Source organism: Heptranchias perlo, chromosome 17, assembly GCF_035084215.1.
Source record: "Heptranchias perlo isolate sHepPer1 chromosome 17, sHepPer1.hap1, whole genome shotgun sequence".
NCBI lineage: Eukaryota > Metazoa > Chordata > Chondrichthyes > Hexanchiformes > Hexanchidae > Heptranchias > Heptranchias perlo.
In genome coordinates, this window is record NC_090341.1 from 13,449,963 (window position 1) to 13,477,679 (window position 27,717).

Sequence of the window (27,717 nt, forward strand, 5' to 3'; positions counted from 1 at the left end):
CCATGTTCATGATGCTGTGCGCCTGGCATTGACTTCGTCCCCCACTGCCTCCCACTTTTAAGTATATGTCTGGAGGGCCTCTTGCCCTCCCCGTCCCCCCCCCCCCCCCCCACCACTGCGGATATAGGATGTCCCTCCTTCTGTCCACCTCCTGCACCAAGGTCTCTAGTGCATCAGCAGAGAACCTTGGTGCATGCACTCTCGCAGGCCTGGTACCAACTCAGATCAGCAGATTGGTGAGGTCTGGCGTGCAGATTGCAGGATGTGGGATTTAGTAATGCGCAACCTTTATTCAATGTTTTAACATAACTCATCAGTGTGTAAACATAGGGCTGGCATCTGCATTTGTGTTTTACGTGTGCGATGTCTGATCTTTGTTCAGACTCAATGCAGACAGTGGACTGTTATTTTCAGCAAATAACAGGTACAAGCTACCTTTAAGAGATTTCTAAGAAACATCCTCCCTTTAAGAGATGGTGCTCCCTCTGGTGGTGGAAAGTGCGAATTGCATTCATTCCACATCCAAGGCCTGGAAAGGAGTGCTGATTGCAGGTGAGTGCTCCCTTGGGACCAAACTTGCGTCTTGCCTGCCCAGGGTCCGTCGGGCGCGGGACGTTAGCGCATCACGCTAACATCGCCCAGAACGGACCCTTATCCAATTTGTCTCCCATTGTGTTTCAGGTCTGATTCGCTGAGGTTTCTCATGGTAAGTGCAACAGTGGCTGGCGCTTGCTACCCTTCAGACTTCAAACTGGGGAAACCTTCCTTTTCTATGTCATTCAGGGTGCTTGAGATGTTGCCCACACTCATTCAGATCTTGTTGCACTGAGTTTTCCATGGAGCCAAATGAAGCATTTGCATTACATGGATCAGCACCCTCTACTCAAATGGGTCTTACTTCCTCAGACATGTCTTGAGAAGTTTATAAGTGGCTGGGTACGCTGTTACCTGAATCAAGTGAACCTGTTATACCTGTGAATTAGGTTATTTCGTGTTGCTAAAATGTATGTTCCTCTTTTCACTGGGAAGGAAGGCAGACAGATACAGATATTTTTTCTGCATGAGCGATGTGGAGATAGTATTTTCAAAATGCAGAACATGCACCTTTCACGCCCACTGTGCCAAATCATGTAGGTGGTGCACCAATACATTTGCACCTTTTAATGTACAGGACATGAATGAGGGTGGCTGTACACATTTTTCCCTGTATATTGCCTCCCTCTCTATTTCCAGAATTTCACCTGTCTTTAACTATAAAATTCTTATCCTAATTTTTAAGTCCATCCGCAGACACGCCCCATCCTATATCTGTGACCTGACTCTGTCCTTTTGTGCAACACCCCCATCCTTTGCTCCACCTCTGGTGGCAGAGCCATCAGCCACCTGGGTCCTTCTCTCTGCAATTCCCTCCATTAACCTCTCTGCCTCTCCACTTCCCTCTCTTCCTTTAAAAACCTCCTTTATACCCAGCTCCTTGATTTGGCTTCTAGTCACTTCTCCTAACCTCTCCCTTCCTGACTTGGCATTTGTTTTTCCTCATGCCTATCTATCTATTCTTTTTATTAAAGGAACTTCAAGTTGTAAATGCAAGTTGTTGTTGCTTATTGGACAGTCTGTGCTTTCCTACCAAACATGAATTTACAATAGGAACCAGGCTGAACTTTCCCCATGTCTAGGGTACTGTGCTATTTACAGCCATTTGGATATAAATTTCAACTGTCAAACTATTCTTGCATCATATCCCGTGGCAACAGGAGCTTACAGTGCAGGCATGTTGCCAGAGATAGCCTCTCAAACTATTCCTGTCTTTTCATCCTCTCTTTACACATTAGTGTTATCTTCCCCCAGAATTTCTGCAGAGGTTCTCCAATGGGAGATCAGCGGAACCCGCAGAGAAACAGAGCAAATGACAGAAATTCATTTTATCTGCAGTTAGGGACACACATTCATCCTGTTGGCAGCCTTCCAACATGTACATTGGTGCTAGGTCTTGCTAGTGTTAGCTCTTGATGGACCATAAAGTGGCTCTCCCTTCTCCAGGGCCTTCGTTACACAGTCGGGCAGAAATCTGAGCATGACAGAAGGTCTGCTGATCAGCTGAGATATAGTGGACCTTCAATTCCATTCTCTACAGCTCGCTTAACATCGCCAGGCATTACGTAAATTAGTTAAGCAGCTGTTAAGCCATATCTGAAGTGTGAAACCAGTATTACTGAAGGTAAGTTAGGAATGACCAGGTTTCAAGCATCAACATTAATGGCAAAGTGGTGAAGTATTGCTCCCAACTGAAAACATGTGAGATTTCATATGAAGGAGGGTTGTGTCAACAAACCTGAAAAATAGGGATATTTCAAGAACGACAAGTAGAAAATGTTCCCCTATATCCAAAAGGGATAGTTGACCATAATTTAATTGGTTTCTCAGCTCACAGGAGGCTGGCACCAAACCAGCTTATTTCAAGCAGCTTTCCAGTGAATAGATTGCTCAAATAAATTTCAAAAAGCTGTATTTTCCTGAGCCTGGACCCTTTGTGAGCTCAGCTGAATCATAAACAAAGGAACGTTGATATTTTATTGCGTTTCTGAAATAATCTTATTCCAATCAACCACTCATTCAGTCGACAGTAATCTGTGAACTGATGCTCCCACTTTTAAATCCGCCAAAAGGCAAAGGGGTCACTGATGCTTTATGGAAAATTGTAAATGTTCGATAATTCCTTTCAATTAACAAATACTGTATGTGGAAGAAAAAGTGCTTGCGCAGATTTAAATAACTTCACAATGAAGACTAATCACAAGCTTGAAATTACAGGAATTGACTCGGAATATAATGCGCTTTCCATTTTCTGGTAAAATCAGTAAATGATCTTTTGAAGTCTGCCCACTCTCCTATTTTTGTTTTTCTGCCTATCTACATCTTTAAGTGGGATTTGATGGAAAAGATGAATAGACAAGGTTCACACATACAGATATTTAAGGGGAGGGAGTGGGAGCCGTGTTTGGGGGGGGCGGGAATCCAGATATGCCGGCAAAGCGGAGACCCTGCCGAATTTAACAACAGGACCATATTATCATTTTTTTTTACTCGATTTTCTGCCAGGCATTCAGCCAGATTGACAAGCTGACTGGCTGCCAGGCGGGAAAGCCAGCAGTACAAGGCCACAGTTGGGGACCCCTGGGGACTGTCCCAGGAATCAGAAAAGATCGGAGCATGGTGGTGGGGGTAGGCAGATCACGGGGTCGGGGGGGGGGGTCGGAAGATCGTGGAGAGGGAAGCAGATCTCGGGGGTGGGGGTCGGAAGATCGCGGTGGGGGGGGGTTGGAAGATCACGAGGAGGTTGGAAGATTGCAGCAGATGATATGCTTGAGGGCCGGGAGGAAGCACTCCTACTGCTCCTGGCCCACAAGTAGTGCTATAAAAAGTACTTACCTGCTAGAACCGACACCTCCCGCCTCCCTTTGGCTGCCGGGTTTCCCCTAATTCAAATAGCTCCCAAAATCTGAGGAACGGAGCCTTATTTAAATATTATAATCAAGGACCCGTCTCTCCAGATTGGGTTACTCGGATGCCCCAAGACCTGCCGTGGTTAAACCAAAAGTAGGCACATTCCTGGCAGGTTGGGGTCAAGTTTCACATATGTACCGATTTAACCCCCAACCCCGACCTTCTCCTGCCTGTCGTGGGGGTGTTAAAATTACCCCATTAGGTCATAAAGCACAGAAGGAGGCCATTTGGCCCATCGTGTCTGTGCCGGCTTTTTGAAAGAGCTATCCAATTAGTCCCACCCCCCTGTTCTTTTCCCATAACCCTGAAAATTTTTCCTTTTCAAATATTTATCCAATTCCATTTTGAAAGTTACTATTGAATCTGCTTCCACCGCCCTTCCAGGCAGTGCATTCCAGATCATAACAACTCGCTGCGTAAAACAATTCCCCTCATCTCCTCCCTAGTTCTTTTGCCAATTATACATAGCGCGTTGTGATGCTGTGGAATGTACGACCAGAGTTAGTGATTAAAGCAGACATTATGTCAACATTTAAGAATAGGTTAGATAAGTGGTTGAAGGAAAAGGGAATAAAGAGATATGAAAACAGGGCAGGCACATGAAACTGGGATAACTGCTCAAATGGAGGATCAATAATAACATGGACTGGTTGGGCCAAATAGCCTGTTTCCTGTACTTCCCATATACAATCTAATACTCAATTGGAGGAGAGCCAATTTCAATGGGATGAGAACAGATCTGGTCCGGGTAAATTGGAATCAAAGATTGGCAGGCAAAACTGCAATTGAACAGTGGGCGGCCTTTAAAGAGGAGATGGTTCGAGTACAGTCTAGGTACATTCCCACGAGGCAGAAAGGTAGGGCAACTAAAGCAAGAGCCCCCTGGATGACGAAAGAGATAGAGAGTAAGATGAAATGGAAAAAAGGGGTGTATGACAGATGTCGGGTTGATAACACAAGTGAGAACCAGGCTGAAGATAGAAAGTTCAGAGGGGAAGTGAGAAAGGTAATAAGAGGGGCAAAGAGAAAGTATGAGAATGGACTGGTCGCCAACATAAAAGGGAATCCAAAAGTCTTCTACAGGCAAATAAATATAAATAGGTAATAAGAGGAGGGGTGGGGCCGATTAGGGACCATAAAGGAGATCTACTCATGGAGGCAGAGGGGATGGCTGAGGTACTAAATGAGTACTTTACATCTGTCTTTACCAAGGAAGAAGTTGTTGCCACAGTCTCAGTAAAGGAAGATATAGTTGAGATACTGGCTGGGATAAAAATTGATAAAGAAGAGGTACTTGAAAGGCTTCCTGTACTTAAAGTAGATAAGTCACCCGATGCGGATAGGATGCATCCTAGGTTGCTGAGGGAAGTAAGGGTGGAAATTGCGGAGGTACTGGCCATAACCTTCCAAACATCCGTAGATAAGGGGTTGGTGCCAGAGGACTGAAGAATTGCTAATGTTACATCCTTGTTCAAAAAAGGGTACAAGGATAAACCCAGCAACTATAGGCCAGTCAGTTTAACCTCAGTGGTTGGGAAACTTTTAGAAACGATAATCCGTGACAGAATTAACGGTCACTTGGACGAGGGTGGATTGATTAGGGAAAGCCAGCATGGATTTATTAAAGGCAACTAACTGATTTAACTAAACTGATAGAGTTTTTTGATGAGGTAACAGAGAGGGTAGATGAGGGCAATGCAGCTGATGTGGTGTATATAGACTTTCAAAAAGGGTTTGATAAAGTGCCGCATGGTAGGCTTATCATCAAGATTGCGGTCCATGAATAAAGGGGGTAGTAGTAAAATGGATACAGAATTGGCTAAGGGACAGGAAACAGAGAGGAGTGGTGATCGGTTGATTTTCGGACTGGAGGGAGGTGTACAATGGTGTTCCCCCGGGGTCAATGCTGAGACCATGCTTTTCTTGATATATATTAATGACTTGGACTTGGGTGTACAGGGCACAATTTCAAAATTTGCAAATGACACAAAACTTGGAAGGGTAGTAAACAGTGAGAAGGATAGTGATGGACTTCAAGAGGATATAGACAGGCTGGTGGCATGGGCGGACACGTGGCAGATGAAATTTAACACAGAAAAATGCGAAGCGATACATTTTGGTAGGAAGAACAAGGAGAGGCAATATAAACTACAGGGCACAATTCTAAAAGGGGTACAGGAACAGAGCGATCTGGGGGTTTCTGTGCACAAATCATTGAAGGTGGCAGCGTAGGTTTAGAAAGTGGATAAAAAAGCATACGGGAGCCTGGGCTTTATAAACAGAGACAAAGAGAACAAAAGTATGGAAGTCATGATGAACCTTTTTAAAACACTGGTTCAGCCATAACTGGAGTACTGTGTCCAGTTCTGGGCACCGCACTTCAAGAAAGATTTGAAGGCCTTAGAAAGGGTGCAGAAGAAATTTACTAGAATGATTCCAGGGATGAGGGACTTTAGTTACGTGGATAGACTGGAGAAGCTGGAGTTGTTCTTCTTGGAACAGAGACGGCTGCAAGGAGATTTGATCGAGGTATTCAAAATCATGAAGTGTCCAGACAGAGTAGAGAGAGTGGAACTGTTCCCATTGGCAGAAGGGTCAAGGACCAGAGCACATGGGCATCCATGAGGTGCTGTGGGCCATCAGCAGCAGCAGAATTGTATTCCAGCACAATCTGTAACCTCATGGCCTGGCATATTCCTCACTCTACCATTACCAACAAGCCAGGGGATCAACCCTGGTTCAATGAGAAGTGTAGAAGAACATGCCAGGAGCAGCACCAGGCATACCTAAAAATGAGGTGCCAATCTGGTGAAGCTACAACTCAGGACTACATGCATGCTAAACAGCGGAAGCAACATGCTTTGGACAGAGCTAAGCGATTCCACAACCAACGGATCAGATCAAAGCTGTGCAGTCCTACCACATCCAGTCGTGAATGGTGGTGGACAATTAACGGGAGGAGGAGGTTCTGTATACATCCCCATCCTCAATGATGGCGGAGTCCAGCACGTGAGTGCAAAAGGCAAGGCTGAAGCGTTTGCAACCATCTTCAGCCAGAAGTGCCAAGTGGATGATGCATCTCGGCCTCCTCCCAATATCCCCACCATCACAGAAGAATGTCTTCAGTCAATTCGAATCACTCCACGTGATATCAAGAAACGGTTGAGTGCACTGGATACAGCAAAGACTATGGGCCCCGACAACATCCCGGCTGTAGTGCTGAAGACTTGTGCTCCAGAACTAGCTGCGCCTCTAGCCAAGCTGTTCCAGTACAGCTACAACACTGGCATCTAACCGACATAGTGGAAAATTGCCCAGGTATGTCCTGTCCACAAAAAGCAGGACAAATCCAATCCGGCCAATTACCGCCCCATCAGTCTACTCTCAATCATCAGCAAAGTGGTGGAAGGTGTCGTCAACAGTGCTATCAAGCGGCACTTACTCACCAAAAACCTGCTCACCGATGCTTAGTTTGGGTTCCGCCAGGACCACTCGGCTCCAGACCTCATTACAGCCTTGGTCCAAACATGGACAAAAGAGCTGAATTCCAGAGGTGAGGTGAGAGTGACTACCCTTGACATCAAGGCAACATTTGACCAAGTGTGGCACCACGGAGCCCTAGTAAAATTGAAGTCAATGGGAATCAGGGGGAAAACTCTCCAGTGGCTGGAGTCATACCTAGCACAATGGAAGATGGTAGTGGTTGTTGGATGCCAATCGTCTCAGCCCCAGGACATTGATGCAGGAGTTCCTCAGGGCATTGTCCTAGGCCCAACCATCTTCAGCTGCTTCATCAATGACCTTCCCTCCATCATAAGGTCAGAAATGGGGATGTCTGCTGATGATTGCACAGTGTTCAGTTCCATTCGCAACCCCTCAAATAATGAAGCAGTCCGAGCCCGCATGCAGCAAGACCTGGACAACATCCAGGCTTGGGCTCATAACTGGCAAGTAACATTCGCGCCAGACAAGTGCCAGGCAATGACCATCTCCAACAAGAGAGAGTCTAACCAACTCCCCTTGACATTCAACGGTATTACCATCGCCGAATCCCCCACCATCAACATTCTGGGGGTCACCATTGACCAGAAACGTAACTGGACCAGCCATACTGTGGCTACAAGAGCAGGTCAGAGGCTGGGTATTCTGCAGCGAATGACTCACCTCCTGACTCCCCAAAGCCTTTCCACCATCTACAAGGCACAAGTCAGGAGTGTGATGGAATACTCTCCACTTGCCAGGATGAGTGCAGCTCCAACAACACTCAAGAAGCTCTACAACATCCAGGACAAAGCAGCCCGTTTGATTGGCACCCCATCTGCTACCCTAAACAGTCACTCCCTTCACCACCGGCGCACAGTGGGTGCAGTGTGTACCATCCACAGGATGCACTGCAGCAACTCGCCAAGGCTTCTTCGACAGCACCTCCCAAACCCGCGACCTCTACCATCTAGAAGGACAAGAGCAGCAGGTACATGGGAACAACACCACCTGCACGTTCCCCTCCAAGTCACACACCATCCCGACTTGGAAATATATCGCCGTTCCTTCATCATCGCTCTGTCAAAATCCTGGAACTCCCTTCCTAACATCACTGTGGGAGAACCTTCACCAGACGGACTGCAGCGGTTCAAGAAGGCGGCTCACCACCACCTTCTCAAGGGCAATTAGGGATGTGCAATAAATGTTGGCCTCGCCAGCGACGCACACATCCCATGAATGAATAAAAAAAAAACATAGATTTAAGGTGAATGGCAAAAGAACCAAAGGTGACATAAGGAAAAATTTCTTTACATGGCCAGTGGTTAGGATCTGGAATGCACTGTCTGACGGGGTGGTGGAGGCAGATTCAATCATGGCCTTTAAAAGGGAACTGGATAAGTACTTGAAAGGAAAAAATTTGCAGGGCTAACGGGAAAGGCGGGGCCTTGGGACTAGCTGGATTGCTCTTGCATTGAGCCATCGTGGACTCGATGGGCCAAATGGCCTCCTTCTATGCTGTAACCTTTCTATGATTCTATGTAATTCTATTTATGTAATTCTATGTAACTGCCATTCCAGGCACGGTGTTACAGACAGTATTTCCAGGCACTGCATTACAACCAGTATTCCCAGGCACTGCAACATAACCAGTATTCCCAGGCACTGCAACATAACCAGTATTCCCAGGCACTGCATTACAACCAGTATTCCCAGGCACTGCATTACAACCAGTATTCCCAGGCACTGCATTACAACCAGTATTCCCAGGCACTGCATTACAACCAGTATTCCCAGGCACTGCAACACAACCAGTATTCCCAGGCACTGCATTACAACCAGTATTCCCAGGCACTGCATTACAACCAGTATTCCCAGGCACTGCATTACAACCAGTATTCCCAGGCACTGCATTACAACCAGGATTCCCAGGCACTGCATTACAACCAGGATTCCCAGGCAGTACTTCACAACTGGCTTTCCCAGGAGCTGTATTACCACCAGTTTCCCTGGGCATTGCATCACAAATGGCTTTCCCACATAATATATTACAACCAGTATTCCTAAGTAATGTATTACAACCTGTCTGCCCAGGTTCTATATTACAACCATTATTCCAAGTATTATATTACAATTAGAATTCCTAAGTACTATATTACAACCAATATTCCGAGCCACTGCATTATAACCAGTATTCCCAGACAGCACTTCACAACTAGCTTTCCCAAGTACTATGTCACACGACACTGTATGCTGTACACATATAATCTGTAACAACTTCTGCCTCTCCCTGAAATATTAAAGCCAATTCAACATTTAAAACGTACAATAAATTCCCACACTCCATACCACTACTTACGTTACTGATTTCTCAACACGACTGCCTGCAGATCCAATAATTTCTCCCAGAGTGACGAAAATCTGGCCAAGGAAATCCTGAAAATAAAATACATAGCATCAAGTTGTTTAAGTATCAGGTGTGCAGCACCAGGTGGTAATTGGTATCAGTTAAATTATACAACCATCCTGACAATATCAAGTACATTACAATACCGTGACGAATTGTGTCAAATGTAATTTCAGCTATACTCTCCCACAATCTTGCAGAATAGAAGACATATCGCAGGAATGTACTAGAATGTAATCAGACATATTACAATATAATGCTGTACAATGGCATATACACCACACTACAATCCTATATAATAGCAGATCAACTACAGTAAAGTATTGAACACTATCAGGTACATCACACTAGAGCACTGTACAATATCAGGAATACCACATGACAGTGCTGAGCAGTATCTGACAATCAGTTTATTTGTATCAGTGTTTATCCGTAATCTGCTGTACTCATAAGCTAAATAACTTTCACTAATAACCAGTGAAACGGATTCAAATCTTGCTCCAATACACTGCACCACAGAGCTGGAGATGGTTTTGTGCACTCACTTCCATTCATGGTATATTCTTAACTTGGGGAGTCAGAGGGGTGGTGAATGCCATTTTTGCCCTCATGGTTCCCCATCTTTTAGTGCTGTGGCATTGGCAGCAGTTTGACCACCTGAGCCAGAAAATAATGCGCAAGGTTGGGGGGAGCAATCCTGAGGATGGGAAAAACAATAATAAAGAGATAATAGGGTGGATTCTACAAGTCTAAATTGCCAACAGGCAATGCTCCCCACTGGCAGCACAGATTGGTAAAATCATCTCTACTGTGTTAGCTACTATGTCCTGTATTAACAAAACTATGGCAATCTCTGCACAGAGGCAATATTACTTATCAACTGAGCAAATAATTCTAAGTCATCTCATTTTGTGGTTCCTGCTGTTCACTTCAAATACTGCTGGTTCTAACAATGTATATGGATGGTATATTATACTCATCTGTATGTTTTAGTAGCTGCCTCATGTTTAAACAGAACAAACACATTGACTGTGGAGATTTATAATCTTAAACGATTCTGTTAGGACTCTTCAAGCTGTGAAATGATTTGTTTAGTTGGTTACAGCAGAGTGGACAGAGAGAATGTATATTAATACTGACACTCTGGGAGCATCTGGGAAATTCTCACTGCAGCTGGAGTCTGATTAATTACAGAAAAACCCAGCTCAGAAAGGAAAGGACTGACAATGATATCTCTTAATATTTATTTATTTAATAATTATAGATTTGTTTCTCCCAGCCTAGGCTGAGCTTTTCCTGAATACAAGCTGAGTGGTCACAGTAACATTAAGGATACGAAGCAGAAAATACCAGGGCATTGAGGGATAGTTACTAATACCTAAAGTTCCTTTTCTATGTACGTTTCCTCTCCTTTTTTAGGTTCCTCCTCTTGTACTATGTACCATTCCCTGGTTGACAGACCAGAGGAAAGGTAGATAATCTGTTCCCAAGTGTCTACCCATGCCACTCAGTAGCTAACTGTTGGGAAGTGTGTGAGAGTAACTACTGGAGTCTATTCCCTCCCTCTGAAGATCAGCCTTCACTCCATCACCATCTTTCCCCAAGTGGCAATGACTGATTGAAATTCCCTGCATGAAGTGCACAAATCTCCATCCTACCATTTTGAGACACAGAGCTGCTAAGACACAGTGCCACCTATAGACTGCTATCAAGATACTTCCTTTGTGTGCAATCGGCAGTATTTGCTGGTATTTGTTCCTTAAAAGTTGACAATTGGGTCAGTGGTATAGTGCAATGCAGACAGCAGTGTTTAATTTACTGATCCTCGATAGATGGGCAAAAATGCACTGTGATTGGCAGTTGGAGAGCTTACAAACAAATGTGCTTCATTGTCACCATTCAGACGCCAGTACTGATGGTAGCTGTGATGAAGGATGAGGTTCAGACTGCTTTCTATGTTTTTATTAAATGCACAATAAATTTGCAGGAAAATGGCTTGTCATAGTTTTGAAGCCATGTATCATAGTATCATGGTAGGTACAGTGCAGGAGGAGGCCATTCAGCCCATCATGCCTGTGCTGGCTCTTTGAAACAGCTATCCAATTAGTCACAATCCCCTACTCTTTCCCCATAGCCCTGTAAATTTTTTCCCTTCAAGTATTTATCCAATTCCCTTTTGAAAGTTACTATTCAATCCGCTTCCACCACCCTTTCAGGCAGCGCATTCCAGATCACTACAACTCCTGAATAAAAAAATGTTTCCTCATGTCGTCTCTGGCTCTTTTGCCGATCACCTTAAATCTCTGTCCTCTAGCTACTGACTCTTCTGCCACTGGAAACAGTTTCTCCTTATTTACTCTATCAAAACCCTTCATGATTTTGAACACCTCTATCAAATCTCCTCTTAACCTTCTCTGTTCCAAGGAGAACAACCCCAGCTTCTCCAATCTCTCCACATAACTGAAGTCCCTCATCTCTGGTACCATTCTAGTAAATCTCTTCTGCACCCTCTCTAAGGCCTTGACATCCTTCCTAAAGTGTGGTGCCCAGAATTGAACACAATACTCCAGCTGAGGTCTAAACAGTGTTTTATAATGGTTTAGCATAACTTCCTTGCTTTTCTACTCTATGCCTCTATTAATAAAACCCAGGATCCAATATGCTTTATTAACAGCCTTCTCAATTTGTCCTGCCACCTTGTGTATGTGCACCCCCAGGTCACTCTGTTCCTGCATCCCCTTTAAAATTGTACCTTTAGTTTATATTGCCTCTCCTTATTCTTCCTGCCAAAATGCATCACTTCACACTTCTCTGCGTTAAATTTCATCTGCCATGTGTCTGCCCATTTCACCAGTTTGTCTACGTCCTCCTGAAATCTGTTAAATCCTCCACATTGTTTACTACATTTCCGAGTTTTGTGTCATCTGCAATCTTTGAAATTATACCCTCTGTACCCAAGTCCAGGTCATTAATAAAAATCAAAAAGAGCAGTGTTCCTCATACTGACACCTGGGGAACACCACTGTATACTTCCCTCCAGTATGAAAAACAACCGTTCACCACTACTCTCTGCTTTCGGTCCCGTAGCCAATTTTATCCACGCTGCCACTGTCCCTTTAATCCCATGGGCTGTAATTTAGCTAACAGGTCTATTATGTGGTACTTTATCAAATGTCTTTTGAAAGACCATATACACAACATCAATCGCACCACCCTCATCAGCCGTTACTTCATCAAAGAACTCAATCAAGTTAGTCAAACAAGATTTTCCTTTAACAAATCCGTGCTGATTTTCATTTATTAGCCCATACTTTTCCAAGTGCAAATTAACTTTGTCCCAGATTATTGGTCAGGATTTTGACTTGGATCTGGGAAGGAGGCGGGGGCAAATTGCGGACAGGAAACCCGGAAGTGACCGGACGTTCTTACGATTTTGATGTCAGGACGTCTTTTATTTATTTTTTGCCGGCTTGATTGACAGGCTGGCCTCAGTCGGACGGGAGCAAAGCAAGGAAGAGGACATGAAAAGTTAAGTCTTCAGGTAAGTCCTTGATTGTATGGATGGGGGGCATGGGTAGGCATGGAGTATGGGTGGGCACAGGGCATGGGTGGCATGGGGGCACTGATGGGCATGGGGCACCAATGGGCATGGGGGTCATCGGAGGAGTCAGTCATGGGGGGGGATCGGGGGGTCAGTCACCAAGGTGGGGGAGGGCCAGGATCGGGGGCCATCATTGGGGTCCGCAATTGTTGGGGGTCGGGATCAGGGGTCATCCCAGGATCCACGACTGTTGGGGGGGATCGGAGATCGGGGGGCGGGATCCACGATTGTTGGGGGAGTCGCTGCAGATAGGTTTGTTGAGCCTGGGAGAAGCACTCCTGCTCCTCTGGGCCCACAAGCTGTGCCAGAAAGGCACTTACCTGCAGTTTCGGGCTTTTTTGCCTCCTTTCGCATGGCGTGAAGGAGAAGGCCCGGGAATCCCGGCCCCCAAGGGTTGAAATTGCAAACCTTCCAAAATGGAGGCCCGCAGCCTCTTCAAAGCGGTTTGGTTGCCCACCCCTCGTCCCGCCCCGGTGAAAACCGGAAAAGGGCGGGTTAGAGGTGGGTTGGGGACGGGTCTGAAATTGTTGAGATTTTTCAATGCCCTCCACCCCCAACCCACCTGTTTTTCACTGTTAAAATTCTGCCTGTTTGTCTCTAGAAGTTTTCCCACCTCCGACAATAGGCTGACTGGCCTGTAATTGCCGGGTTTATCCCTCTCCCCTTTTTTGAACAGGGGTGTGACAATTGAAATCCTCCAGTACCGTCCCCACATCTAAGGAGGATTGGAAGATTGTGACCTGAGCCTCCGCAATTTCCACCCTTATTTCCCTCAGTAACTTAGGATGCATCCCATCTGGATCGGGTGACTTTTCTACTTTGAGATCTGCCAATCTTTTAATGCAGTGGGATCTATTATGTTGCTAAGCTCTTAGTGTGAGGGATTCACTTCAACTCAAGCCCTGAGCATTTGATACAGAGCATCCAACCTTCCAGATCACTCCATGGCTTTTCCTGAGCGCTAGTGTATTATACTCATTGTATGAAATGAGATGTCACATGCCTTTGGGATGCTCAGCTGGGCTCAGTTGGTAGCAGTTTCACCTCTGAGTCAAAAGGTTGTGGGTTCAAGCCCCACTACAGGATTTGAGCAAATAATCTAGGTTCTAGTGTAATACTATTGTTGAACGGAGGTGCCACCCTTTGGATGAGATGTTAAGCCAGTGCCCGTTTGCTTGTTCTATGGTTCAGGTGCATATTAAAGATCCCATGACACTCATCAAGAAAGAGCAGAGCTCTCCTGGTGTTCTGGCCAGTATTCCTCCTTCAACCAACAGCACTAAAAAGAGATTACCATTTATCTCACTGCTTCTTGTTGGATCTCAATGTGAAAAACCGCTGCCACATTTGCCTACATAACATCAGTCAATCCACTTCAAAGTAATTCAATGTACTTGAAGTAGTTTTGAGATGTTTCTGAGGACTGTGATACGGTGTCACATAAACGCAAGTCTAAATACAAGTAAATATCAAAATCTGATATAATGATTTTTGGCCTGTTTTTTCCCTTCTATTCTGAATGTAGTGTTGAGTGCTGGGTACAGTTAAGCATGCAACAGTTGCCCTCTGGTACTTGGCCCAAGTGCCCATTCTTGTGTGATCTGGACAGTGAGGGTTGACATGCTATTAAACAGTACGGCATCACACCGGTCTGATCCTGTCCTCACCCATCATCCACACACACCTTCTAGTGGTGTTGATGAGAGGGAGGGGGGTGTTACAATGAGTAGGAACTCCCTAACATAGAGGCACTGGGGCCAATTGTAGGAACCCCTTTCATGCCAGCTCAGTTCAGCTAACACAGCGTAGACCGGTAATTAACCCTAGAATATTTTGGTCTACAAGACTCAGCTGTATGACAACTGAGCTACGAATACTTTTTCACTGGCACATTCCCAGCAGACTAATTTGTTTTTGTCAAATTCAGTGTTTCATCTGTCAGTAAGTGACTTGGGCTAAATTTGCATTCCAGCAGCTGTACATGCGCCTGTGTCAACTTTTGCAATATAATTTTCATATTTTACCTTTATTTTATTCAAGATTAAATATGATGATGTAATTGCACATTCCTTTGTGTACAAACATATCTTCTAGCACATGTTATCATGGCAATGGTGCCCTTTTAACAATAAGGAATTAATTCCATTTTAAAATGATGCTCCAGTGATATTTCTGTTCAGTGTATAATTTGGCCAGAATTGCCCTTTATTAGATTAGAAGGGAGTGAGGTGTTTTATTTCTCAGAGAATATTTTTATTAGATTAAAGGTGCAGCAATTAATGTTCCAATGCAGTTGAGCGGTTGGATACACATCCAAAATAGTTATTGCCAAATGTCGAGACCCTGATTTTGGGCAAATAATCTGGATAAAGCAGGCTTAGAACTTCCCCAGTTGGGGGATGGGGGCTAACGCTGCGAGTCACATCAGACCTATCTCACACAACTAGCTGCTGGTTACAAAGGCTTGGAAACAGGTGGCCTCCCTGCTCTCTCAACTGGGGCCGGTGCTTGGTGCAGACAACAGGAAAAGGGGGGAAAAAATGTCATTTTGTGGAGATCCCAGTTTGGAACCATATTACTGCTGGTTTCTACCAATGTATATGGATGGTATATTATCCTCATCTGTAAGTTTTAGTAGCTGACTCATGGTTCCATAGTTTGGAACGGAGACTGTTGGAGTCCCTATTCGACACAGAAGTGGCAGCTACATTTCCTATGTGTATTTCAATACCTGTAACAAGCACTGTGATAACACTTTACAGTTCTCCAATAACAATCTGTATCAGGAGAGCTCTCAAACACAGATGTCAAAAACAAGCCGTACTTGCATTAAGTTAAAAACAGATAAAAGCTAAGCTCCAGGAGATTGTTGTTCTGAAATGCTTTCTACCCAAAGATTTCTGTGATGCTATTTAAAGAAAGTGTTTACCTGCATTGGCCCTGTGGTGAGGAAACAGCTTGGAAAATGCAGACAGTCAAGGATAAGGTAACCCTGAACTGCCTGCCTTTGAGAGAAATTCCCCAATGAGATTGAATTGGAATATTTACCAGATTTCACTAGATAAATGAACAAACTTGCATTTATATAGTACCTTATCACATCCTCAGGATGTCCCAAGCATTTTACAGCCAATGGATTACTTTGAAAGTGCAGTTACTGTTGTTACGTAGACAAACGCGGTAGCCATTAGACACAGTAAGGTCCCACAAACAGCAAATGCAATAAATGACTATAATCTGTTTTTGGTGGTGATGGTTGAGCTTAAGTAACAGGAGAATGCTCTGCTCATCTTTGAATAGTCCCATGGGACCTTTTACATCCATCCGAGTTGCCAGATGGGGCCACGGTTTAATGTCTCATCTGAAAAGCAGCACCTCTGACAATGTAGCACTCCCACAGTGCTGCACTGAAGTGTCAGCCTAGATTATGTGCTGAAGGTTATGACTATGATCCATGGCCTCGCCCCTCCCTATCTCTGTAACTTCCTCTAGCCCTACAACTCTCCGCGATCTCTGCGCTCCTCCAATTCTGGCCTCTTGTGCACCCCCGATTTTCAACACTCCACTAGTGGCGGCCGTGCCTTCAGCTGTCAAGGCCCTAAACTCTGGAATTCCCTCCGTAAACCTCTCCACTTCTTTATCTCCCTCTCCTCCTTTAAGATGCTTTTTAGAACCTTCCTCTACTTGTCCTAATGTCTCTGTATGTGGCTCGGTGTCAAAATTTGTTTCATAACACTCCTGTGAAGCCTTGGGATGTTTTACTACGTTGAAGGCGCTATACAAATGTAATTTGTTGTTGTTGAAGTCCTGGAGCAGGGCTTGAACCCACAACCTGCTGACTCAAAGGCAAGCATTATACCAACTAACACTTGGTGATGTAAGTGACAATGCATTTGAAATTTAGATATTTCAAAACTGCCTGCATTTTTCCCCATAAATGTTGTGAAGCTTTTGTTGAAACATGTCAACTTTTTCCAATTCTCCATAAGTACTTCAATCTAAGGTGCTTTCATAAAACCAGTAAATATATCAGTCAGCAAAGTGTTTCAAAGCACATTGAAGTACTAATGAATAACTGACTCCCTGTCACCATCATTATAGGAAAGTACACAATGCCATGTAAATAGCCTGATTGAAACTCACTATGAGCAAAATTCAATGCACACTAAGGTTTGAAGGCAGCACACTTACAATGCGCACTGGAGTTTGCAACTGGTGCACTTCTCACTGTACGCTGGGGTTTGAAGCTGACACACTCACGCTGTTCACTACATGTTAGCACATTTGCAGGGTGCAATGCACACCAGTGGTTGGGACTGACACACACGCACTGCTTATTGCACAGTACAGGTAGGGACCGGCATACTCACAGACCTTACTGCACACAAAGGTTTAGAGCTGCCATATTTATTCACACTGCTCAATGCATGCTGACAAAGCCGGCTGCACACAGGGGTTCAGAACTGGAACTCTCTCAATGGAGATTTGTAGATTGGAGCTAATTTGTAGACTCTGTAGCACAGCATGTTAGAGCACCCCATAGATGTCCCAATCCATTTATATTTATGTTCTTTTTTATAAGTATAATAGACTAAATAATAGATTCTCACCTTCTGTTTATCCATTACAGGAAGACATTAAAAGAAGAAAGAGAGAATGTTAGTGGCGTAGTGTTTGAAATTGTAATTATTGCTGTATTATCTCATATACCATTACTTCATTATCTAAGGGTAAATTGAAGATCTGCTGACTGTGAGAGGATAATATATCAAAAAGGAAAGGTGCCTGGACAACTCCTGAACAAGGCAATGACTAATGAGTCCTGAGCAACAGCTTGAGTGCCGAAATCTATGGTTGTCACACTGCTGGCCAAAAGATTCTCCAGCCCCGATTTTAACCTAACCATGCCTAGCAAGAATGGGTCGTGTTCAGGTCGTACGCCCGATTTGCACCCCACCCGATTTTATATTCCATTCAAGTCAATGGCGTCCGACCCGAACATGCCCCATTATTTCCGGGCACGTTAGGTTAAAATCAGGGCTTCTGTTTCTAACATTTGTATTTTCAATTGCAACAACGTGGTTTTTATCAGTCATTTTTTTTTGGTTCAAGCCTAAGAAAAGCAGAGTAAATTGTCACAAATGGCACTGGGTCCAGTTCTTGCACCTGGTGTCAGCATGAAGCAATTCAGAGGCAGGTGTAGCATGGGCTGCATGCAGAGGAAACAGTTTCTGTACTCCCCCAGCAATGTGCCTTAGTGACAACATCGAAGGAGTACTCCTATACCAGTGTGACATTTCTGTTTATCAAGCAACCAACCGTGTGGTCTACCTAAGCGGGACTGACATTTTTTAGTGCCAATTTAGTGCTAAATTATTGGCCCTTGGTCTCATCTGTACTTGGAATGGATTGAGGCAGCCCAAACTAATTTTACTAAGAACGCTGACAGCCAGCAGGGACTGAACACTTCCATCTCATCAGTCTGGCCTAGATTGAAAGCCAGCTCCTGGAGGTGAAAGCAAACTCATTCTAGCCACTCGATCACCCAGTCACCAGTATTAGTGGATTTAAAAAATCCAGAGACACAGCACTTGATAAGCTCACTAACACAATGGCCTAGACATTATCACCTAAATACGTTCACTGACAGTATTGAAAAAGCAGTTCAGTTGAAACAATGGCTGCAAAGTTGAGCAGGGTATAGAAACCCATATTTGCAATCAGTTAAAATGTGCTATTAGTTCGTGTTTTATGACCAAATTTCTAAAAAGTATTTTTGCACAAACAGAACCTTATTTGCAGAGACCTATGACTGGAGAACAAGATACTTTTCGACTCATTCTCCTTCTGCTTTGTATACAGAAGTTAAGGAAATGGAGGGTGATCTTTCTGACTTAATTTTCTTTCACAAAGGGGCAATTTTACAACATTGTGCCCCTGGAGGAGAGCCTTACCCTGGTACTGCATATTGGGAAATCGCAAGCACGCTGTCTGTGATTTTCTATCCAGAAAATGAATGGACAGAACACCGTGGGGAGCGAGCTCGTGATTTCTTCAAATGTGATGCCGCGGGATGCAGCTTCCTGCCAGTGGAAGCATTCACTACACTGGCCCTTCAGTCTCAAAAGCTAAATCAGGTAAACCAATGTTTGGGCACACCAATTGCATGAGGTGGAGGGGAGATTGTGGCTGTGACACGCTAGCTGCATGTGAGCTGTGAGTGTGGCGTACCAGCCCCGCAGGAGCTATATATCAAGTGTGTGTGGATGAGGAGGGGAAGATTATGCATGGATCACACTGGCTGCACGGGAGCTGTGGATGTGACACACCAACTCCATCGGCACTGTAGAGGTGGCTTACCACCCAGGTGCAATTTATCTCACCAGGCAGACTGAAATTATGCTGTTTACACCCCAGCTTTATAGAATGGCCTCAACTATAGTGTTAATAAGAATCGATTTTCCAAACTCACATGTTTTGAGATGTTTGTGCTCCTCGAGTCCACATTGTACCTGTAGGTATGAGACAGGAGACAGTGAGATCAATAGGTGAACACCCATAGGTAACAGACACCAATATAACAACATAAGGAGGTAGGAACAAGCAACAGCAATTCAATCCATCTTGCCCTGGTCAGATGATACAGCTCAAATAATCTGTGTTCTCTTTTGTCATGCTGCAAGGCCTCCACTCCCTGCTGAATCAGAAATCTGGCCACTTCCTTTTGAATGTTTCAATCAAATCTGCACTATGTATACGGGTTTATCCATTTCTACATATATCTACATAATAATTTTGTTGTACTTCATGTTTTTCTGCATTGCTGTTGCTGATAAATCTTTGATTCCTTTCTGAATGGGCGTCGTAGCTCCTCCTATCAATTAACACAGTTGTCCAGACAGTTCCCCAGCCACTCAGCTATATACCTCTAAAAAAGGATGCCTCCACTGGGAGGAAGGTGTAATTAATGCATGACAAGTTTACATAGGTAGCTTCCATTAGAAGTTTGGATGTAGGAATTTATAATGGAAAAACTTGACAGAAAGTGCACTCTGAGGTAAGAGTTTTAATTATTAATATAGACTGATATCTAAGATATTATGCATTTATTGTGATCCTGAATCATTATTAAAGGTAGAATTCTAAAACTAGGAGGCCAATCAGATCCAATGTTTCTACTTTCAGGAGCCAACAGGATTCAACATTGAGAAAACAGCGGTGAAGTGACAATCTTCGACTGGATGCCTTGTGTGAGCTTTGTAAATAATATTTCTCAAATGGGTTAGTAAGATCTAACAATAAAAATGTTAATACTGCACCAAATTTTACTTTTCCCCATTCCCGATCACCAACCCTCCCAATCGCTTCCCTCACTCTCAATCACCCCCTCCTACCCTCCCGGTCACCCCCCTACATCCATGAATGTTTACCCCACTGAGAAATCCCCTAACAGCAGAGGGGAACCTCATCCTTGATGCCTCAGCACCTGCTTACTGATCCTTGACTGCCACCTCCACCTTCAAGAAAAATGTGCCTTGCACAATGAAAGAGTGTATGTAACAAGGCATGGACTCCATTGGCAACATCCCTCAATGCAGCTTGCATCTTTGCTTTTACTGGAGGGTGGGCTCCAGCCCAGAATAGACCAACTACCCTTTGGTGTATGGCCACAGCCAACTTTCAGCACCATACATCTCCACTGTGCCATTGTGATCAATGACTCCACTTTTCTGTCCCCACCATAATTTACCTATTAACAACTAGCTGCAACTCTTTAAATGCTGCTCCCTTGCTCCATTTTCCACTCCCCAGCCAAGTGTGCTACAGGCCAAGCTCTATGGGCAAACATTTCCTGTGCCTGTAGCCTATTCATAGAATCATAGAATGATACAGCATAAAAGGAGGCCATTCAGTCTATCGTTTGATAACACAAGTGAGAACCAGGCAGAATATAGAAAGTTCGGAGGGGAAGTGAAAAAGGAACTAAGAGGGGCAAAGAGAGAGTATGAGAATAGACTGGCAGCCAACATAAAAGGGAATCCAAAAAAGTCTTCTACAGGCATGTAAACAGTAAACGGGGAGTAAGAGGAGGGGTGGGGCCAATTAGAGACCATAAAGGAGATCTACTCATGGAGGCAGAGGGCATGGCCGAGGTATTAAATGAGTACTTTGCATCTGTCTTTACCAAGGAAGAAGATGCTGCCAGTAAAGGCAGATATAGTTGAGATACTGGATGGGCTAAAAATTGATAAAGAAGAAGTACTAGAAAGGCTAACTGTACTTAAAGTAGATAAGTCACCTGGTCCGGATGGGATGCACCCTAGGTTGCTGAGGGAAGTAAGGGTGGAAATTGCGGAGGTACTGGCCTACATTTTCCAAACATCCTTAGATGGGGGAGAGGGTGCCAGAGGACTGGAGAATTGCAAATGTTACACCCTTGTTCAAAAATGGGTGCAAGGATAAACTCAGCAACTACAGGCCAGTCAGTTTAATCTCGGTGGTGGGGAAACTTTTAGAAACAATAGTCTGGGACAGAATTAACAGTCACTTGGACGAGTGTGGATTGATTAGGGAAAGCCAGCATGGATTTGTTAAAGCAAATCGTGTTTAAGTAACTTGATAGAGTTTTTTGATGAGGTATCAGAGAGGGTAGATGAGGGCAATGCAGTTGATGTGGTGTATATAGACTTTCAAAAGGGGTTTGATAAAGTGCCACATGGTAGGCTTGTCATCAAGACTGCGGCCCATGGAATAAAGGGGGCAGTAGCAACATGGATACAGAATTGGCTAAGTGACAGGAAACAGGGAGTAGTGTCGAACGGTTGTTTTTCGGACTGGGGGGAGGTGCACTGTGGTGTTCCCCAGGGGTCGGTGCTGGGGCCAATGCTTTTCTTGATATATATTAATGACTTGGACTTGGGAGTACAGGGCATGATTTCAAAATGTGCAGATGACACAAAACTTGGAAGGTAGTGAACAATGAGGAGGATAGTGAAAGACTTCAAGAGGGTATAGACAGGCTGGTGGCATGGGCGGACACGTGGCAGATGAAATTTAACGCGGAAAAATGTGAAGTGATACATTTCGTTAGGAAGAATGAGGAGAGGCAATATAAACTAGAGGGCACAATTCTAAAAGGGGTGCAGGAACAGAGACATTTAGCGGTATATGTGTACAAATCGTTGAAGGCAGCAGGGCAGGTTGAGAAAGCGGCTAAAAAAGCACACGGGAACCTGGTCTTTATAAATAGAGGCATAGAGTACAAAAGTAAGGAAGTCATGATGAACCTTTATAAAACACTGGTTCAGCCACAACTGGAGTATTGTGTCCAGTTCTGGGCACCGCACTTCAGGAAAGATGTGAAGGCCTTAGGGAGGGTGCAGAAGAGATTTACTAGAATGATTCCTGGGATAAGGGACTTTAATTATGTGGATAGACTGGAGAAGCTGGGGTTGTTTTCCTTGGAACAGAGAAGGTTATGAGGAGATTTGATTGAGGTATTCAAAATCATGAAGGGTCCAGACAGATTAGATAGAGAGAAACTGTTCCCATTGGAGGAAGGGTCAAGAACCAGAGGGCATAGATTTAAGGTGATTTGTATAACAACCAAAAGTGACTTGAGGAAAAACCTTTTTACACAGCGAGTGGTTAAGATCTGGAATGCACTGCCTGAGCGGGGATAGAGCGGGGAGTGGGACTAGCTGGATTGCTCTTGCGTAGAGCCGGCGTGGACTCGATGGGCTGAATGGCCTCCTTCCATGCTGCAACCTTTCTATGATTGTGCCTGTGCCAGCTCTTTGAAAGAGCTATCCAATTAGTCCCACTCCCCTGCCCTTTCCCCATAGCCCTGCAAATTTTCCCCCTTCAGTTATCAAAGTATTCAAATTAGGGAGGGACTTCCATTGGAAAATTAGGCTAGGTCATGCCTTCAGGATGTAGATGAAGTCAAACCTGCGTATTGGGCCAACTATTGCTCATTTTTCCTATTATTGGGCAATGATAATCTTTGTATATATGTACTGCAAAGAGTTAGCAAAGGTACCCATACAGAGAGCTTCTGTTGCTGCTACCAAACTCCACCTAAAATTCAACTGAATGCCTGGAAAAGTAATATCAGTGGTTGTAGCCAAGCATCAAACAAAGTTATGCTGAGAGTGAAGAACTGATTTTTTTAGATTGACAGCGCACGGAAGGTAAGAGCAAAACTGCAAGGAAGTAATTACACTGCTGATAGCTGCAAAGGAGGACATGGGTCTAAGCTTGTCTCAAAAAGAAATGTTGGTTTGAAGCCTTCTTGTCAGCTGCCTCACAATAGACAAAAGTAATGAAACCTCAGGATTATTTTGAGTGCTGCCTCAGAGAAGCAAAGGAGCAAATTCATTTTAACAATCTTCTGCTAGCTCGCTCCCTCCCTGAGTGCGATAAGCTGTAAGCTTGTTAACTAATCAAATTAGCCAAGGGGCTAGAGGTGCAGCAAGAAGATCTACAACCCCCCAATACTCTGGAGGTAGCAAAGCTCTTCCAATTCCTAATCATGAAGAAGTATTTCTCAGACAGGGTATTTCTGAATGTTTTTGACCATTTCAAGGTTTCCTTTTCTTTGCATCTTTCATTTTTATGACAATCTCAAGGAGAAACTTCTTTTCTCATACAGTGGTGAGAATGTGGAACTCGCTACCATATGGAGTAGTTGAGGCGAATAGCGTAGATGCATTTAAGGGGAAGCTAGATAAGCACATGAGGGAGAAAGGAATAGAAGGATATGTTGATAGGGTGAGACGAAGTAAGGTGGGAGGAGGCTCGTGCGGAACATAACGACTGGTATAGACCTGTTGGGCCGCACGGCCTGTTTCTGTGCTGTAATGGACTATGTAATTCTATGATTGTGTCCAGTGTAAAGGAAATTTCTTACAAACGATGGACAAACACTTCTCAGAAAAGGGATTAGCAGCCCAATGCCTACCAATTATAACCTTACTTGAAATTACATATGAGTTTCTTCCTATGGTGTTAAGCCTTGTTTCTGTGTCTATTGCGCCCAGTTCAAAACCATAACTAACTGGTGTATCCAAAGTGTCTGATTCTTATACCCATAAAGCTATTTGCCAGTGAGCAGGCAATCTAAGAGACAGGGGCTCTTTGCTCGCTTAATGAACAGCAAGATCCATTACAGATGCACAAAGACATCTGGTGACCAGTGCTGTCTGACAAGAGGGGGAGCGATTTTGGTCTCCCAGTGTGAAATGGAGGTGGGCAGGACCAGAGCAGTGACTGCCCAGATGAGTAGGCTAAATTCCCAGTTTCTGAGTCCCCCTCCTCATTTGCACGGTTGAGGCGAGCTGCCAGCGCAAAACATAGGCAGCTCTCCCCAAGCAGCTCGCCAATTAGAAGGCGGGTGATTGGATGCTGTTACAGGTTCATAAGGGCTTGCAGCAAGTTAAAGGAGAGGCTTTTTTTGTGGGCAAAAGAGAGAAACAACATCACGGAGCTTCAGGAAGATGTCTGTGGGCAACATAAGGTTTTTGGATGCAGACTTGGAGCTGCTATTTTTTTATTCATTCATGGGATGTGAGCGTCGCTGGCAAGGCCAGCATTTATCGCCTATCCCTAATTGCCCTTGAGAAGGTGGTGGTGAGCCGCCTTCTTGAACCGCTGCAGTCTGTGTGGTGAAGGTTCTCCCACAGTGCTGTTAGGTAGGGAGTTCCAGGATTTTGACCCAGCGACGATGAAGGAACGGCGATATATTTCAGGATGGTGTGTGACTTGGAGGGGAACGTGCAGGTGGTGGTGCTACCATGCACCTGCTGCCCTTGTCCTTCTAGGTGGTAGAGGTCGTGGGTTTGGGAGGTGCTGTCGAAGAAGTCTTGGCGAGTTGCTGCAATGCATCTTGTAGATGGTACACATTGCAGCCACGATGCACCAGTGGTGGAGGGAGTGAATGATTAAGGTGGTGGATGGGGTGCCAATCAAGCGGGCTGCTTTGTCCTGGATGGTGTTGAGCTTCTTGAGTGTTGTTGGAGCTGCACTCATCCAGGCAAGTGGAGAATATTCCATCACACTCCTGACTTGTGCCTTGTAGATGGTGGAAAGGCTTTGTGGAGTCAGGAGGTGAGTCTTTTGCTGCAGAATACCCAGCCTCTGACCTACTCTTGCAGCCACAGTATTTATGTGGCTGGTCCAGTTTGGTTTCTGGTCAATGGTGACCCCCAGGATGTTGATGGTGGGGGATTTGGCGATGGCAATGCTGTTGAATGTCAAGGGGAGGTGGTTAGATTCTCTCTTGTTGGAGATGGTCATTGCCTGGCACTTGTCTGGCACGAATGTTACTTGCCACTTATCAGCCCAAGCCTGGATATTGTCCAGGTCTTGCTGCATAAGGACTGTTTCGTTATCTGAGGGGTTCGAATGGAACTGAACACCGTGCAATCATCAGCGAACATCCTCATTTCTGACCTTATGATAGAGGGAAGGTCATTGATGAAGCAGGTGGTGGAGCAAGTGAGTAAAAGAAAGCCGGTCCTCGTCCACACGGATGGTGGATGGGTACGGCAGAAAATTAATAAACAGGCATATTAAGAGGTAGCACAACACGTGAGTGCCATCAGCATTTTTGCCAGTACCTAGCTGCAGTGCCAAAAGAAATTTAATGATCACACCATGAGTGATCAAGGCAAGGCTTCCCTTTACTCTCTCACATATCTTTGGCACAGCCCATCAAGGATCCTACCTTTGCCTCAGTACAATCAATCCTTCCCTTGCCTGCTTGCCATGGCTCTCCATAAGTCAACAAGGAAGATCTCACTGCACCTCCTTTCTGCTTGCAGTCACACCCTTAAAAGCTGCTACTGCCCTCACAACTACTTCTCCCTCTTTGCCACAGTTGCTGCTTCTTCCCGTCATCATGCACACTATGGTAAGCTGGTTCATACATGTTGAAATCCCTTGTCCAGGGCACATATTAATCCACTTCCCTTCTTTCAGCAGGAGAAACTGGGGAAAACAACAGGATGGAGACAACCTGGACAGGAGGAGGTCTCGCTACACTGCAAACAGTGACACCATCGACATCACTGGAAGACACACAGCAGTCAGCATCAGAGATAGCGAGGTTTGAGGCCTGGTATAGCAGGGTGTCTTGGCATCTTCCCTTCCTTATCTCTTTCTACTTAACTCTTTAAATCACACAATCACACACTGAGCATGACAACCTGGTGCTGCATTAAACTACCATTGATCTGCTGGTACTTATCCTCGCAACTACATCCTAACCCTCGTCCATACACCCTTTTTCTAGGTCAATCAGATGATTTGTTGCTACTGCCAGGCCGATTAATGAAGATAACACTGAAGACAATACACCATCACTCACTCTTACCCTCCCAAGCACAGCACAGAAATTAGCATCATGTGTGACTTAGATAATGAGTTCAATGTGACCACACTGGCGGATTCACCAAGAATAGGAGAGCAAGAGCAGGTGGAGGTGGCAAGGAAGGTCCAGGAAAGAGCTAACTGTAAGGCTAACTCATGTCCTAGCTCTGATGAAGACCACAGAAATGCAGACTTCAGGGACCCAGCATTTAATAAAAAGATAAAAAGATGATTTCTGTGCTCCAGCAATTGCTCAATCCATTGGACTGCCTACCAAAAAGCTTCCAAAACATGTCCAGTAGTATAGTGAGTATGACATTCCCGGTGACAATCTCCTGAGTAAGTTCTCTGACAGGTTGAAAAGGAAAATAAAAACTGGAAAAACATCCTCAAAATAAAACAATAAAGTGTTCTTATAAATCTGTTTAAATGCGTACAAAACATCCCTTGACAACCATAGCAGATGATTTAATATGGACGAATTCATGACTCAGTCGTATTGCAATGCCAACTCGGAAAATGTGTGGGCAGAAGCAGGGCAGTGGGATTACTTGTGGATTACTCTAGCAAAGAGCCAGCACACAGGCAGGGCCTAATGGCCGTCTCCCATGCAGTAAACTTCTATGGTTCTTTGAGGGCATCTAAGTGACCACCAGGCCAACATTTAAATGTTGTAACTGGGAAACTGGTGAGCACTTTTACCACTTGAAAATGTGACTAGAAAATTAAGTGGGGCAATAAAGTGAGCAGAGATCTGGCATAATTGATCTCCGGGCATAACAGATTAGAAACTTCACCCTGTAATTTCCACAGTTCCCAAACCACACATTTGGTATACTAAGGAATCTGATCTGTTTATAAGTCAGCAAAATGAGTTGGGCACCGATACTAGACTACAACTCGACTGCAGTTACAGTTCCTCAATTAATATTTGTGTGATTTTAACATTAAATGAACCTCCATGATTGTGAACAAGGTGAGCTTGTTTAAATTCATCAAACGATTGTGACATTTCAAATGCTAAATGAAAGCTGTAGTGGGAATTCCAGATTCCTACCCATCAAGGGTCACGTTTTTCAATTGACCTATTCTCAGTCCTGTTACAAGAATACAATCAATAAAAACAATTTCTATTTCTGAAGACTTTTCATCGTATTCCTGCTATGATGCAGCATAGTTAGATTGCCATGGAGATTGTACGCTTGGAGAATAACCTATACGGACAGCAACAATCAATCTACAATACAGTAACCTTAGATAATGTCTAGAAATGGTATGTTAGCTTTTATTGCAAGAGGGTTGGAATATATGAGTAAGAAGGTCTTGCTGAAATTATATATGGCTCTGGTGAGAC

General features: G+C 44.4%; 1 protein-coding gene and 1 long non-coding RNA gene across 3 annotated transcripts in view; one reads left to right on the forward strand and one right to left on the reverse strand.

Moving 5' to 3' along the window:
* Nucleotides 1–27,717, reverse strand: part of LOC137334066 (copine-9-like) — a 346,820-nt gene that overhangs the window by 191,327 nt on the left and 127,776 nt on the right. Inside the window, exons 6-7 of the mRNA XM_067998520.1 lie at nt 19,465–19,504; nt 9,344–9,420 (exon numbers count right to left, since the gene is read on the reverse strand). Coding sequence (XP_067854621.1) covers nt 9,344–9,420; nt 19,465–19,504 — 117 coding nt within the window. The remainder of the gene's footprint in view (nt 1–9,343; nt 9,421–19,464; nt 19,505–27,717) is intronic.
* LOC137334068 (uncharacterized) lies at nt 529–27,461 on the forward strand. Of its 2 annotated transcripts, none has more exons than XR_010966055.1 (3): nt 529–552; nt 20,178–20,273; nt 25,974–27,461. It is a non-coding gene; the product is annotated as an uncharacterized lncRNA (long non-coding RNA). The 2 variants fall into 2 exon arrangements; XR_010966056.1 differs by lacking the exon at nt 529–552 and adding an exon at nt 12,878–12,932.